This window comes from Nothobranchius furzeri, chromosome 17 (assembly GCF_043380555.1).
Source record: "Nothobranchius furzeri strain GRZ-AD chromosome 17, NfurGRZ-RIMD1, whole genome shotgun sequence".
Classification (NCBI taxonomy): domain Eukaryota; kingdom Metazoa; phylum Chordata; class Actinopteri; order Cyprinodontiformes; family Nothobranchiidae; genus Nothobranchius; species Nothobranchius furzeri.
This window is the reverse complement of record NC_091757.1, coordinates 23,014,058-23,027,907: the sequence shown is the minus strand read 5'-3', so window position 1 is coordinate 23,027,907 and position 13,850 is coordinate 23,014,058. Positions and strand designations below refer to the sequence as shown.

The following is a 13,850-nucleotide window of genomic DNA, read 5'->3' as shown; positions in this document are numbered from 1 at the left end:
TCCCAGTGGTCACCATCACACACTGGTGAAAGTACATCCCTGCATTTGACTCTCGGGCGGAGCTGCAGCTGTGGCTGCACTCGGGAGCTATTTGGTGGTTTAACCCCCCAACCAAACCCTTAAAGCTGAGTGTCAAGTGGGGAGGCATTGGGTCTCATTTTGGGGGTCTTTGGAATGACCTGACCAAGATATGAACCCCGATCTCTCAGTCCTAGGGCGGACACTCTACCACAAGGCCACAGAGAAGATATTTGAGCTGCCTCACAGTCTGGACAAGTTTTAAGAACAGCAGAGAGGCTCGTGACCTTTCAGCTGTCCTCTGCGGTCCAATTTTACATGTAACTAGTGTACTTAGTAACTTTAGGTTATTTATTTATTTCGGTTGGCCCGAGGAATACATGTTGTTCGCTTGTGTCTCTAATATGCTGCTGAATCAGAGACTGATCAGAAACAAGATGATGAAGTCAAGTGGTTACCTGCATCTCAGCATTGAGTCGAGGCATAGAAGCAGCTCTGCCCTGGTTCTCCAGACCTAAAACAGGGACAGGGATAGTGCTGCTGATACTGGTCTCCGTCTTCTTCTTCCCTACTAACACCTAAACACAAAAACATCAAGCTCAGCATCATTGTGGACATGTTCTGTGAGCAGTGTCTTTCAACACTAAACAGTCTGACCTGCAAACATGTCTGCAGAAATGTTAGAATGTTACTGATAAAAAGTAAAAAGCAACAACACAGACGAGTGACTATAGTTGTAAAATGTAGAGGCTGAGAGGCTCACAAATGTGCATCTATGACAGGAAAACTTGGATAATCAATCAATCAATCAATCAATCAATCAGTAAATCAATCAATCAATCAACTTTTATTAACAGACTCGAGACCCAAAAATATAACAGCAATTGAAAAAAAGATGTTAAGTATTGAGATTCTTATGTTTTACAGTTTGTTACTTTGGACCAAACAATGCAAATGAGGAGAAGATCCAACAATGATCTTGCGGCCCTCACTCACTTCAGATCTGCAATAATACTATAATAATATGTTTTCCTCTAAATGAAGGTGACGTTATTGTACAAAGAATTAAAATTCATGTTGAAGTTCCGATTATTTCATCAAATAAAACATGTGGTTAGCTCACTTAAAACTTGTAAAGTGATTAGATCCTGCCACTTGAAAGAATGCAGAATGGATAGGAACCAGAATCAAAATGAGGAACTGGAATCAGAATTGTTCCAGAATCGGAAGTTCTCATCTTTGGACTTGAAATTAAGAAAAGGAAATTGCTTAGTCAATCGCCTGACCTGAATGGCATTACATTAATCTCCGAGAACAAAGTAAGGAGCCTTGGTGTTATCTTTGACCAGGACATGTCACTCAAATCCCAGGTTAAACAGGTTTGTAGGATTTCCTTTTTCCACCTTCGGAATATTGCTAAGATTAGAAGCATACTTTCCAGGAGTGATGCTGAAAAACTAGTTCATGCATTTATTACATCAAGACTGGATTACTGTAATCCATTACTCTCAGGAAGTCCACAGAATGTAGTTAAAAGTCTTCAGCTTGTCCAAAATGCTGCAGCTAGAGTTCTGATGAGAATTAAAAAGAGAGATCATATCTCTCCTGTCTTAGCTTCCCTACATTGGCTACCTGTTAAATTCAGAATAGATTTTAAGATCCTTCTTCTCACATATAAAGCTCTTAATAATCAAGCTCCATCATACATCAGTGATCTGATTGTTCCATATGTTCCTAACCGAGCACTTCGCTCTCAGACTGCAGGTCTACTGGTGGTTCCCAGAATATCTAAAATTAGGATGGGAGGCAGATCTTTTAGTTATCAGGCTCCTCTCCTGTGGAACCAGCTCCCAGCTTTAGTCCATGAGGCAGACACCTTGTCTACTTTTAAGAATAGGCTTAAAACATTTTTATTTGATAGGGCCTATGGTTAAAATCTGATGTTAGCCTAAATCTGGACAAGTGGGGGAGTAGAGGGAGGTGGAGTGTACAGTCGGTAAAGACGGCTCTCCCTTGCCCTGCCTCCAACATGCCTCCATCTAAATAGGATAGATTATCCAGAGTTATCTCTGTAGTTATGCTGCTATAGGCTTAGACTGCTGGAGGATACACTGACCACTTTCCACACTCTACTGCTTTATTCTACAATCTGCTCTTTAACTGTATTATTTCCTGCTATTTCAGCTGTTAACTTTATTTTCTCTCTAAGTGTTTTTCTCCCCAGAAGAAGCTACAACGATGTTCTGCTGAGCTGTGGTGGCCTCATGGAGGGGGCCATCGACTAGCACACTGCTGCTAACCACTTAAACATTCTCTCTCTCCTGATAATAACTTTTTGCTTTCCTTGACGTTGGACGTGCTACTACTAGTTTACCCATTTAATTACAGATCCACTAGGATAAATACAATAAAGTTTATCTCTCGCCAAATAGAATATTTATTAAGAAATCACAATAGAACTATAGACACATTTCTTTGTCGTGTGTGTGAGTGTGTGTGTGTGTGTGTGTGTGTGTGTGTGTGTGTGTGTGTGTGTGTGTGTGTGTGTGTGTGTGTGTGTGTGCTCTGTCTTCTCCATCCCCAGTGAGTCGTGGAGGATGGCTGCTTATACTGAGCCAGGATTCTCTGGAGGTTTCTTCCTGTTAAAAGGGAGTTTTCCTCTCCACTGTCGCTATATGCTTGCTTAGTATGAGGATTGCTGTATAGTCACTGACACTAGTCCGTGACTTGATGCAATTTGCTGGGTTCCTTATATAGGAAACATTATTTCTGATTGGCTTAATGAACTGACTGAATTGGAATGTTTATTATGTGAAGTGCCTTGAGACGACTCTTGACGTGATTTGGCGCTTTATAAATAAACTTGAATTGAATTTAACCGTACAAAACTGGTCCATACTGGTTTTGATCTGTAAATAAGAGTAACGTATTATAAATAATCTTGTCTCCTTACCATCTTTTCATTTTCTGTTCATGTAACATGTTCAAAAACATCTGTAATAATAAAACTGGTGATAAAATCAATGACCAGAAAGAGTTATCAGTTAGTATTTGTTTTAATAAATGTGTTCAAACATCAAACAGCTAAATAACATTAACATGATGACAGTAGAAGGCCTCTCTCCCAGGAGGACCACCAGGTAAAGCCTCTCCTGACCCTGGACACCTGCAGTCCTACAGAGAAAATCAGACCACAGGTGACAAAAAGACAATGAACACATTTTTACATTTATCCACATGAGAAGATAAAAATTATATTCTTCACACAAACTTTTTACTTCATTATATCGTGTCAGCTGTGTAAATCCCTGAATGTAAAACTACTTTTCACAGCAGAACTTCTGTGGTTGTGTGTAAACAGCTTCACTCTTCACCTCTAAGCTTCATAAAAACGCTTCTTTGCTCCGTTGTCCTTAAAACAAATGACAAGTTTAATTCGCTACACACACACACACACACACACACACACACACACACACACACACACACACACAGACAGGAATAACTGGGACCTGCGATACAAACTCGTTCTGGCTGATTTCTGCCTAAAATGTAATTTAAAGAACAAAAATACAAACAAAAATGTCTATAAACTGAACCGCTTTAAGCTTTTTAGGTTTCTACGGCTAGTTTTTAACAAACTTACGTTTAAAACTTCGTAGCTCTCCTCATTTTCTCTTCCTGTTGAAAATCCACAGCCGGCGCGCAAAGCATGCTGGGATAGCCTCGTTCTGTGAGGAGACAACAGACCCGTCCTCGAAATGTGGGCGGAGCGAGGACGCGTTTGAGGACGCGAGAATGAGTATTCTTGGAATTCGGACAGTACTCGTCGCTGCGCTGTGACGTCATCACACTCTTACAAGCATCCTTCCCGTGGATTGGCAACGTGTGGATCAATGATAATGTTCACGTTTGTAAAAATGTGTTACGCAGAACAACTTCCGGTTCAAAAGGCTAACGGATCCATCATTTAATCAGTGATGCCTGTTGTTGCAGCATTGGTACCTACCTCTTCCGGTTTGTTTTTTGTTTTTGTGGTTTTCAATTTGTTGTTGCGTTAAGTGATTTGTTTTTGTGGTTTGCACTTCAGGGCCACCGTACTTTTTCCATCTGATATTTATAGTTAAAATATTCTAAATATTTGACCTGCATTTCAGTAACATTTTAGGTTTGTATTAATAAACTCATCTTAGTCTAAATGACACATAAATATATGCAGTAACATATAATGCTTTTCTGGTGCTCTACAGTCACTGTGAGGGAGAAGTTGTGCACCACAGATATCGAGCTTCTGGCTGTTTCCCTGCGCCCCTATTATCTCCCCAGGGAATTCCCACAGCTTTTCATCATCTTGGTCTACATTCACCCCAGAGCTGATGCTGCCAAAGCCACAGAGAACCTCATTAGCAGTCGGGATAAACTGGAACAATTAGCACCAGACTCTCCCAAGTTCATCCTGGGCGATTTTAACCACTGCTCCCCTGACAAGTCGCTTAAAGGTTTCCACCAGTATGTTACATGCAGCACACGTCAGGGGAAAACTCTGGACAAATGCTTTGGCTCGGTACCAGATGCATTTAAAGCCCTCTCCCTCCCTCCTCTTGGCTCAGCAGACCATCCTGCTGCCCGCTGCTTACACCCCAGTCATCAAGAGGATTAAAAAGGTGACTAGAAGCATCCAGCAGTGGACAGCGGGAAGTATTCTCACACTACAAGGATGTTCTGAGGCCACTGACTGGGTCAGCCTTCTTTCTTCCTCTGATGAGATCAACGATCAAGTCGACACACTATCATCATACATCTTCTTCTGTGTAGACAGCATCATCCCCTCAAAAAAGTCACCATCTACCTCAACAACAAACCTTGGATCACCACGGAGCTAAAGGAAATCCTTCACCGGTTCTGCACAGGACAAGAAAGAAGTCAACAGGGAGGTCAAGAGGGCCATTAAAGCTGCTGAACTGAAGTATTAAAACAATGTGGAGAAAAATTTTACCACAGGGGACCTTCGCTCAGCCTGGCAGGGGCTCAAAACCATGGCTGCTGTGAATACTGTGGTCACCGCCTCCAGAACCATCCAGGTGGAGGGCAGCAACCCCACCTCCCTCCCTGACGACCTCAACGCTTTCTACACCAGGTCTGAGACGGACAGTATCACCCAGCTCGAGGAGTCCAGATCCTCACTCAACCCTGGCAGCTCTGCACTCGCCTTCCAGACCGAGGACGTGGTGAGAGCCTCAGGAGGACCAGGGAGAGGAGCTCAGCCGGCCCTGACAACACCAGTAGTAGAGTTCTGAGGCACTGTGCAGAGCAGCTAGGAAGTGTGTTCCAGACTCTATTTCAACAGTCACACCGTCCCCCAGCTGTGGAAACACTCCACAGTTATCCTGTCCTGAAAAGAAGCAACCCAAAGTCTCCTAACGATCTTCGTCCTGTGGCGCTCACCTCCTTGGTGATGAAGGCCATGGAGAAGATCATAAAAGAGCACATTGTGAGAGCAACTGAGCTCCTGATGGATCCACTCCAGTTTGCTTATCGTGCACGCAGAGGCGCCGATGATGCAAAAATCTTCATCCTGGACTCCATCCACAAACATCTGGAGCTCCCCGACTCCTCCGCCAGACTTCTGTTTGTTGATTTTTCATCAGCATTCAACACTCTGCAGCCTCCCATCCTGGCTACCAAACTTTCCTCCCAATTTCATTTGGATGACCAGTTAACCCCGTGGATACTGGACTTTATAACCAGTTCGGGTCAACAACTGTCTCTCCGGTCCGTTCCACCTCCACCGGCTCCCCCAGGGCTCCCCCCCTGCTCTACATCCTCTACACCGACGACTGCAGATCCACACATCCCAACTGTCACCTGGTGAAACACGCTGATGATACAGTCGTCCTGTCACTGCTGTCAGGCTCCTCACAACACCACGGACCTGCTCTTCAGGAGTTTGTAGAGTAGTGGGACAGCTCCAAACCTGAACTGAATGTGAGCAAAACCAAAGACATGGTGGTGACCTTCTGCAGGAGGCCGAGGGATCCGGCTGCTTCAGTAACCACCATTATCCACGGGAACCCAGTGGAGGTAGTGGAGGAGTACAAGTATCTGGGAACCACCTTGGACAACCTCCTGAAATTCTCTGCTAACACAGAGGAGATTCTCAGGAAGTGCCACCAACGGCTACATCTCCTTAGGAAGCTCAACTCCTTTGGAGTCAGCTCCTCAGTCATGATGACCTTTTACTGTGCCTTCCTGGAAAGCTTCATGACCTTCTCCATCACTTGCTGGTTCTACTCCCTAAAGCCTGGTTCATGCTTCTCCGTCAGCTCCACAAGGGACAGACACGCACGGATTGACGGAAGCGTTTTGCTCTCATACTTCTCCGTCTCCTGGAGAGTGTTGCAAAGCAATTCCCCGGCAGGACAGCAGAGGGCGTAGCGCTGTTCTGTGGTATCCTGTCATGTATCGGTCCAAGATCGTGTGTTTATATTGTGTTTTTGTGTATATAAGAGACTTTTAACATGATACCCTTCAGGTATCCTCTGCTTTTATGGGCCATTCCCATCTGTACCGGGTCGGCCCGGGCCGGGTAGCGTAGGTTGTTTACATATCTGGGTGGCCTGGTATTTTTCCGGGCCAACCAAGGCTCATTCTCAGCCCTCTTCTCGAGGGCGTCTGCTTCAGGCCGACCAGGCCCAACACACCCACTGCTGACAGCAAATTCACACCTTCCATTAGAGCAAGCCTCTGATTGGTGGGTAGAATCAGCCCACATGGGCTTAAGGCAAGGATGTGTGGAATCAACCGGGCCAGGCTGGGGCCGACTGGGGCTACCCGGCCCGGGCCGACCCGGTACAGATGGGAATGGCCCAATAGTTTCCCTAGTTCATTTCTTATGTCACGTATCTTCTATCCTCTCGTGTTCTTGTCTGTGGTGTGGTTCTTCAGGTTTATTTCTCTTGAGTTCTCCAGTTGGTTCCTTCACATTTCTCTTCGGTTTGCTCCCAGCCCTCCAGTTGTGATTTTCTGTGGTTGTTCTTTCAGCAGTTTTCCAGGTCTAGTTAGTTTCCTCCTCTGGCTTTCTGTTTTGCTGCCCCACTCAGTTAATGTCTCACCTTCTTCCCATGATCGATCACCCGTTCACACACCTGTAATCTGTAGCTCCTATCATTACAACAACAATGAACACATGTTCCCACAAACTCACACAAAGCTGTGACTTCTAAGTGAACATGGCGTGATGCCCTGTTTCCACTACAGAGGCTTCTGTGGGAGCAGAAACACGTTACAGTCTCAGTAATAGTGGCCATGCTTGGCTCTAGTACCTGATTGACAGCAGTGCCCACCGTGTCCTCGACCGGGCTCTTGGACATGGATCTCGTTGTTCTGTCAACGGTCACCTCTTTGGGCCTCTTCGTCTCACATGAAAATGTTGGCTTGAGTCGAGGATCATAGGCTGGCCTGTGTAGTACAGCATCACAGCCCAGTGTGGATGGTAGAGGTCAGAAGATATTAAGTCAGACTCAAATATCTGGTGTAGTAAAAATAGGATTATTAACTGTTCTTAATATTTCAGTGTTAAAAGAAAAGGCTGTTTCCCTCGATTTACCATCATACTAACCCACGAATAAGATTATACAGCACTCCCTTTTATAATCAAACAAAAACTCTGAAGCTCAAACAAAAGACAACATTTGAAGTGAATCTGTGGAATCCAGAATAATCCGGTTCAGACTAGAAGGTTTCCAGAAGATGCCTCTCATAAATAAAACAGTAAAGATCTTCTAATCTGACGTTATGACTGAGCGTTATTTACAGAAACATATCTGGTGTGGTGCCGTAGGCGGGTTTGGACTTACAACATGCCTCCGTTGTTGATGGAGGTGGAGCTGGCCACTCGCTGGGGCGAGTCTGGTTTTGATCGAGGCTGAAGAAGGCTGGGCGAGCCCTGCATGTGAGTCAGAGGCAGCAGTGGCTTAAACAGAGCCCTGACCTTGCACTGTGGGGGAGAGATGGATGGCAACATGCTAAAGACATCCAAAGGCAGCAGGCAGAATATTCCTGGACCCAGGTCCAACGGTGGTGGCTTGGTACCACCTAGACGTGGACACTGGGGTCAGAATATTCTTGATTGCAGTCATGCTTTTAGGCATTCTGTGTGAATATGTGGACGTGTTAAAGGACATGCACGTGGAGTGGAGGTATGAATGCTAGTAACCACCCACCAGTGTGACTGCTTCGTGTATGACTGGGGCAGCTGGAATCAAACAGCCACCACGTCCCTTTGTTTGTTTTGCAGGATGACGTTATGAGTGTTTGTACATCTGCAGCAAACGTCTGTAGAACCAAACATTTCCTAGCTGCATGGATGAGGTCATGCAGGTACTCAACGTCTCTGAGAGCACATGCAGGTACATTCCGTGTGTGTGTGTGTGTGTGTGTGTGTGTGTGTGTGTGTGTACTTGCTTAACTACCCTACTTAGGACTTGGGGTTGCATGACTTAATTTTTTAAAAAGTCGACAGTCAAGTAATGAAAATCGAGTCAACTTTGACTAGTCGTTGATGACGTCATACACCTGAAGTTGGGTTGGGGGGGGGGGGGGGGGGGGGGGATCAGTTGGTTCGCTGGAGTTTTTGACAATTAAAACTGCATCCACATTTTCAAAGTTAAACACATCTCTTCTAACATCGGTAGTTTCTGCATCTATACTGCTCCACTTCAGCCCTCTCCCCCCTCCCCAGCTGCTTCAGCCCTCTCCCCCCTCCCCAGCTGCTTCAGCCCTCTCCCCCCTCCCCCTGCGCAGCGTCCGCAAACTCACTGATGCGCCTGCAGCCTCTCGGAGTTCCTGCTGCTCTAAGCATTAAAATAATTATTTCATTTTCTGTTCCTCACTTCTGATGACCTTCAATGGTGTCTGTTTGTTGCAACCAGCAGGTACAAAAACTAGCTTGTTTTTATTTGACTATTTTTCTGTCCTGCCTGTTTATTATCTTCCTGCATCTCCTCTCAATCCTAAAGAAAAACTGCTACCTGGGTTCATATATATTCACCTCATGAGTTACCTTTGAACTGCAGTTCTAAAAGATCTACCGACCGCAAAAACAGCGGAGCGCTCACCGGCTGCATCAGTGAGGTGCGTCACCGGAGGACAAAACAGGTGATGCGCCCCGCTCCACAGCAGCAAAACACATCAGGCACAAATAACAGACAGAAAACATAAAAGGAAATGAGCCGACATGAACGATCGCGTGATAAATTAGTTTTTGAGGTGGCGACACCTGATTTGATAATGTTACTGTGGCCGTGCTCAGGACGCACATGTCTGGAGCGCTTCAGCAATCAGAGCTTTGCATGCGCAAGCTGGTTAAGGTTAGGATGGGGGTGAGGGGAAGGTTAAATTGCAAGAGGGTAAACGTCACAATTTGGTTAAATGTTCATTTTACGGTGGGCGTCTGTACCAACGCTCTGGCACAGCACGTCGCCTCCCGACACGCAGGAGCTCGTCACCTGCTGAATTTTCCGAGGACAGCATCTTGTCGGTCATTATCACGTGACAGCGACTAGTCGATGAAAGGCATAAAAAGTCACTACAGAGCGGTGAAGTCAACTAGTTGATACAACCCCTACTTAGGACCAAAACTGGCATATTCACTAATCTTCTGAAGACCGATTAGGACCAAAACCTGGTCCTGGTGGACTCCCTGTTTTAGGGGTGAGGTTTAGAGGTAAGGCGTGAATAGAGTTTTGTTACAGTTGGGTGTAGGGATACACCAGTTAGGGTTGGTATGGAAACCAAAGGAGTGCACGCTCACTCGAGACCAGGTCCAATCGAGAACACAAGTATTTGGTTTTATGGGAAGCTGCTTTCAGCTGCTCTACAAGGATGATGAACTGTAAAGAATTTCCGTTTCTTTCCTGACCTGAGCTGAGTCTCTGCTCTGCCGGTCATCTGACTTTAATTTTCTGATGTGAGTCTACTTTTGTTTAGAGATCATTATGATTTTATGACTTAGTTTTATTTTGTTTTGATCTATGTGAAGCACTTTGCGGTTCTATGTCTGTGATAAGTGCTACTTAAATAAAATTTACTCAGGAGTCTTCATGGGAGCTGTGCCCAAAGGCTCTCCTAGTCTTTATAATTGAGGGGGGGAGGGGGGTTCTAGCGGTCATGCGCCAGTTAGCGTAGGTCATGGGCAGGCAGCCCTGGTCCTAGAGAGGCTTTGTTGTTCCTGTTGTCGATTACCTGGATCAGGTGTGTTCGGCCAATAAGAGGAGAAGTTCGTACATGGCCGGAAAACATGCAGGACTGCGACTCTCTAGGACCAGGGTTGCCTACCCTAAGGGCCTAATGGTTAGAGTAATGGGACTGGGTCATTTGGCCTTATAGATAAAGGACCAAGTAACACTATAACCCTAACACCTAAAAGAAGATACATGGTAAAAGTACAGTCAGTTATGGATGTTGAACCGACGTGCTTGGTAGGTGGGGGTTTCATTAACTATTTGAGTCAAAATCCTAATTACTTTTCTAGATTACTTGCACTATTGGTACCAGATTAAAAGATCTATTCCGGCACTACTGAATATCTCAGGCTTATCAGGATCTCAGGACTAATCATCAGTGGTGTCCACTGGGTCAACGAGCGTTTCGGCCAGTTAATCACCAGATGCTCTCACCAGTGGGGACCCCCGGGGTGATCAAGACCCAGGATTAGTTCTGTAGCCAATCTGGAGGTGATTTTGGTGATTGGGTTTTTGTCTAAAGTAATGGGGAAGTCCTACACATTTTGACTTGCAAGGTGTCAAGGTTTTGTGTTAGAGCTTACTTTAATATTGAGCTCGGTTTGAGAGTAGGAGTAATTCCTATTTCTTTGTCCCAGTCAGAACCAAGCAGTTAACCTTGACTTGGTTCACTTGAGGGGCTAAATTACTGAAGTTCTAGGGTTCCTAATGATTTCAAAGGGTTGGTGCGCGTAGGTCAGTCATCCAGTCAACTGAAGGGTCCAACACAAGGGGTATGATGAGGAAATCCAAGCGTGGGTGCTGTGGTGAGGGTAACCCTCACAGAAGACTAGGCTGCATTTAAGAATCCTGAAGCCCAACAGTCGCCTTTCCCACGTGCTGTTCCTATAGGCGGAACATTGGGGGGGGGGGGGGCAGATAGGTAACGTGCCTCTGGTTTCAAAAACACCCTCTCCGTTAACACTCCCTTTTTAGGCTTAGGGGTGAGGTTGAGAGGTACGGTGTGAATCGAGGTTTTGTTAGAGTTCAGTTTAGGAATACACCGGTTATGGTTATGGTATGTGCTAGGCATAATAAAATGAATGGAAGTCAATACAAAGTCCTAATATGAATAGAAAAACGAACTGTGTGTGCGTGTGTGTGTGTGTGTGTGTGTGTGTGTGCGTGCGTGCGTGCGGGTCTGCGTGTGTGTGTGTGTGTCCAGACAATGTGAAGGTCTTGTGGATAATGTACCTGGGGGCCGGATGAGTTCTGCTGCAGCTGTAGCCTTCTTGCTCGATTCTGCTTGTAGTAGTCAAAGATCATCAGAGCTGCATAAACCTTTCCTACTGTCAGCTCATTGGCTGAGGTGTTGAGAGGAAAGAGACAAAAGCACGTGGTGAAAGAGCAGAAACAATTCAAAGACAACTCATCCCATTTTCAGTGGGGGGAGGGTTACGATGAATTACGATATGTTGCAATACCTTCAGCTAGACGATGTTAGCAAATTCAATAAACAGTCCAAACTGATAAGTAACATGTTTAACATGAGGTATCTGGACCATAATAGAGGGATTCATATTTAAATGGTGGAAGCAAAACCCACTGCACACTGTTAAAGACTAGCACTCGGCGTCTGAACTGCACCAAAAGACAAGAAAACACAAATGTTTGCAAGTACAGTAAATCCTCTAATACTGGCCTGTATTCCATTCCTACATTAGCCCGTCTTGCTGTCATCGAGGGTAAACAAAGGCTGGTCTCTTATAGTGGGCGGGACTTTTATGACAAACAGCGGGGGGTTCGGCGCCACTGACATTACCGGTATGTCCACGGGGAGGGGGGGGTACGAGGGTCAAGTCAGTTTCACACGATGTTGCATCCACCCAACTGCAGAGCTGGGTCAGGAGGCAGCCATTGCAGCACAGAACCTTACTTACTTTGTTGACTGGGTGTAAAAATACCCTAAGTCCGTGCGATCGGGACAAAAACAAATGTTTTTTTTTGTGTGTGTCCCGAAAGTCGTGCGCCACAAAGGACTTACTGAAACTTACTGAGCAAAGACAGAATAGTGGATCATAATCTCCGTCTGCGAGATGAGCAGAAACGGGACGGATAGTTTGCAGTGATCACTTCGTCACAGGTAGGGGTTTACTGAAGGTTTTTATGGTGTTTTTTTAACAGCTTAGAAACGCAGCTACAAAAACAGCAGGACAACAGTTTGATACTATTTCCACGTGTCCTCACCGCAAATAGCTTTTAGAGTGCTAATGTTTTTAGCAGTTAGCTCTGTGTTGTATTGTTGCATTAATATCTTAATAAAATCAAACAAACGTATCAGAAGTTTGGATTTAAAAAGGTGTAAAATGTTGGTTTAAAGTAGATCCTAGCACATACTGTTAGCATTAGCTATCATTACGAGCTAATTACGTAATTAAAATAGCGGACCTCACACAAGACAACGGTCATTTAAAGCTTCTCTGGATCTCTAAATTGTTAACCAACCTGAAATAAAATAGATGTAGGCTTTCAGACCCATAAAAGGCTTTTGGTTTGCGGCGTAATGTGAGATTTGCCACACGAGAGTTTGTTGTGTCGGTTCAAATAAACACAAAATCTTGTTTTTATTCATTCTACTGGTAGTTTATTTTGCTCAAATTGATTGAGGCCTGCCCCTAATGCTGGCCTCATGCTAGTAAAGGCATGAGCCAGGATTCACTTGAGAAAATAAAGGCCCGGGCCTGTATTAGAGGATTTAAGGTAAATTCTTCCAAGAGATTTTCTTACATCCCTAATTGTTAATAGCTGTAATGGGTAAAGAACATGTAGTAAGATGGTATACTAGTTAAAGGCATGGTAATGGTAAATGGCCTGTACTTCTTAGGGTTCTACAACCCCCCCTAGGTGCTTCAAAACTCAATCCATCCACCCGTTCACATGTTAATGGGGATGAGCTGCAATGTAGCCACAGCTGCCCTGGGGCACACAGAGAGGAGAAGCCTGCCGAACACAGGCGCCACCGGTCCTTTTGACCACCACCAGCAGGCAAGGCAGGTTAAGTGTCTTGCCCAAGGACCCAACAGCAGCACTGACTGGTGGGAGCCAGGATCAAACCTGCAAGCTTCTGATTTCTGGACAACCCGCCTCCTGAGCTACTGCTGTCTCTATGACTGGACAGCAGTAAAATGGTGGACTTACCGTACCATAATTTATTTATATAGCACATTTAAAATGCAACATACATTTTCCTTTCCAAGCTCTTTGTTTTCTTTTCTTATTATGTGACTATTAAGCTTGCCTTATGCTTGACGCGTCCGCGAGGTCCGCGCGGCAAAATTGCATCATTTTAACAACCACGTCCCTCCACCGCGCCTCCGCACGGCCCAAACTTTCCGCATCGGGCACCTAGGAAATTTTCTAACCACGCGGACGGTCGGACGCGGAAAAACATGGCGGACCGGCAAGAACTAGTATGGCAGAGGTTCGTAAATACAGACATTTGTATGATTCAGCTCTCAGAGATCACCGTGATCAACATGTTGTTAATAATTCTTGGAGAGAAATAGCTCGCACTGTCGGAAAAGACGAGGACGCTGTTAAAAAAGCTGGAAT

At 45.2% G+C, this 13,850-nt stretch overlaps 1 protein-coding gene across 1 annotated transcript in view; it reads right to left on the bottom strand.

Annotated features, from left to right (window-relative positions):
• Window positions 1-13,850, bottom strand: part of LOC107397069 (voltage-dependent N-type calcium channel subunit alpha-1B) — a gene marked incomplete in the record, with an annotated part of 226,962 nt that overhangs the window by 36,266 nt on the left and 176,846 nt on the right. The window contains 4 exon segments of the mRNA XM_070546318.1: window positions 477-596; window positions 7,341-7,476; window positions 7,875-8,014; window positions 11,493-11,602. Of these exon segments, the coding sequence (XP_070402419.1) occupies window positions 477-596; window positions 7,341-7,476; window positions 7,875-8,014; window positions 11,493-11,602 (506 nt within the window).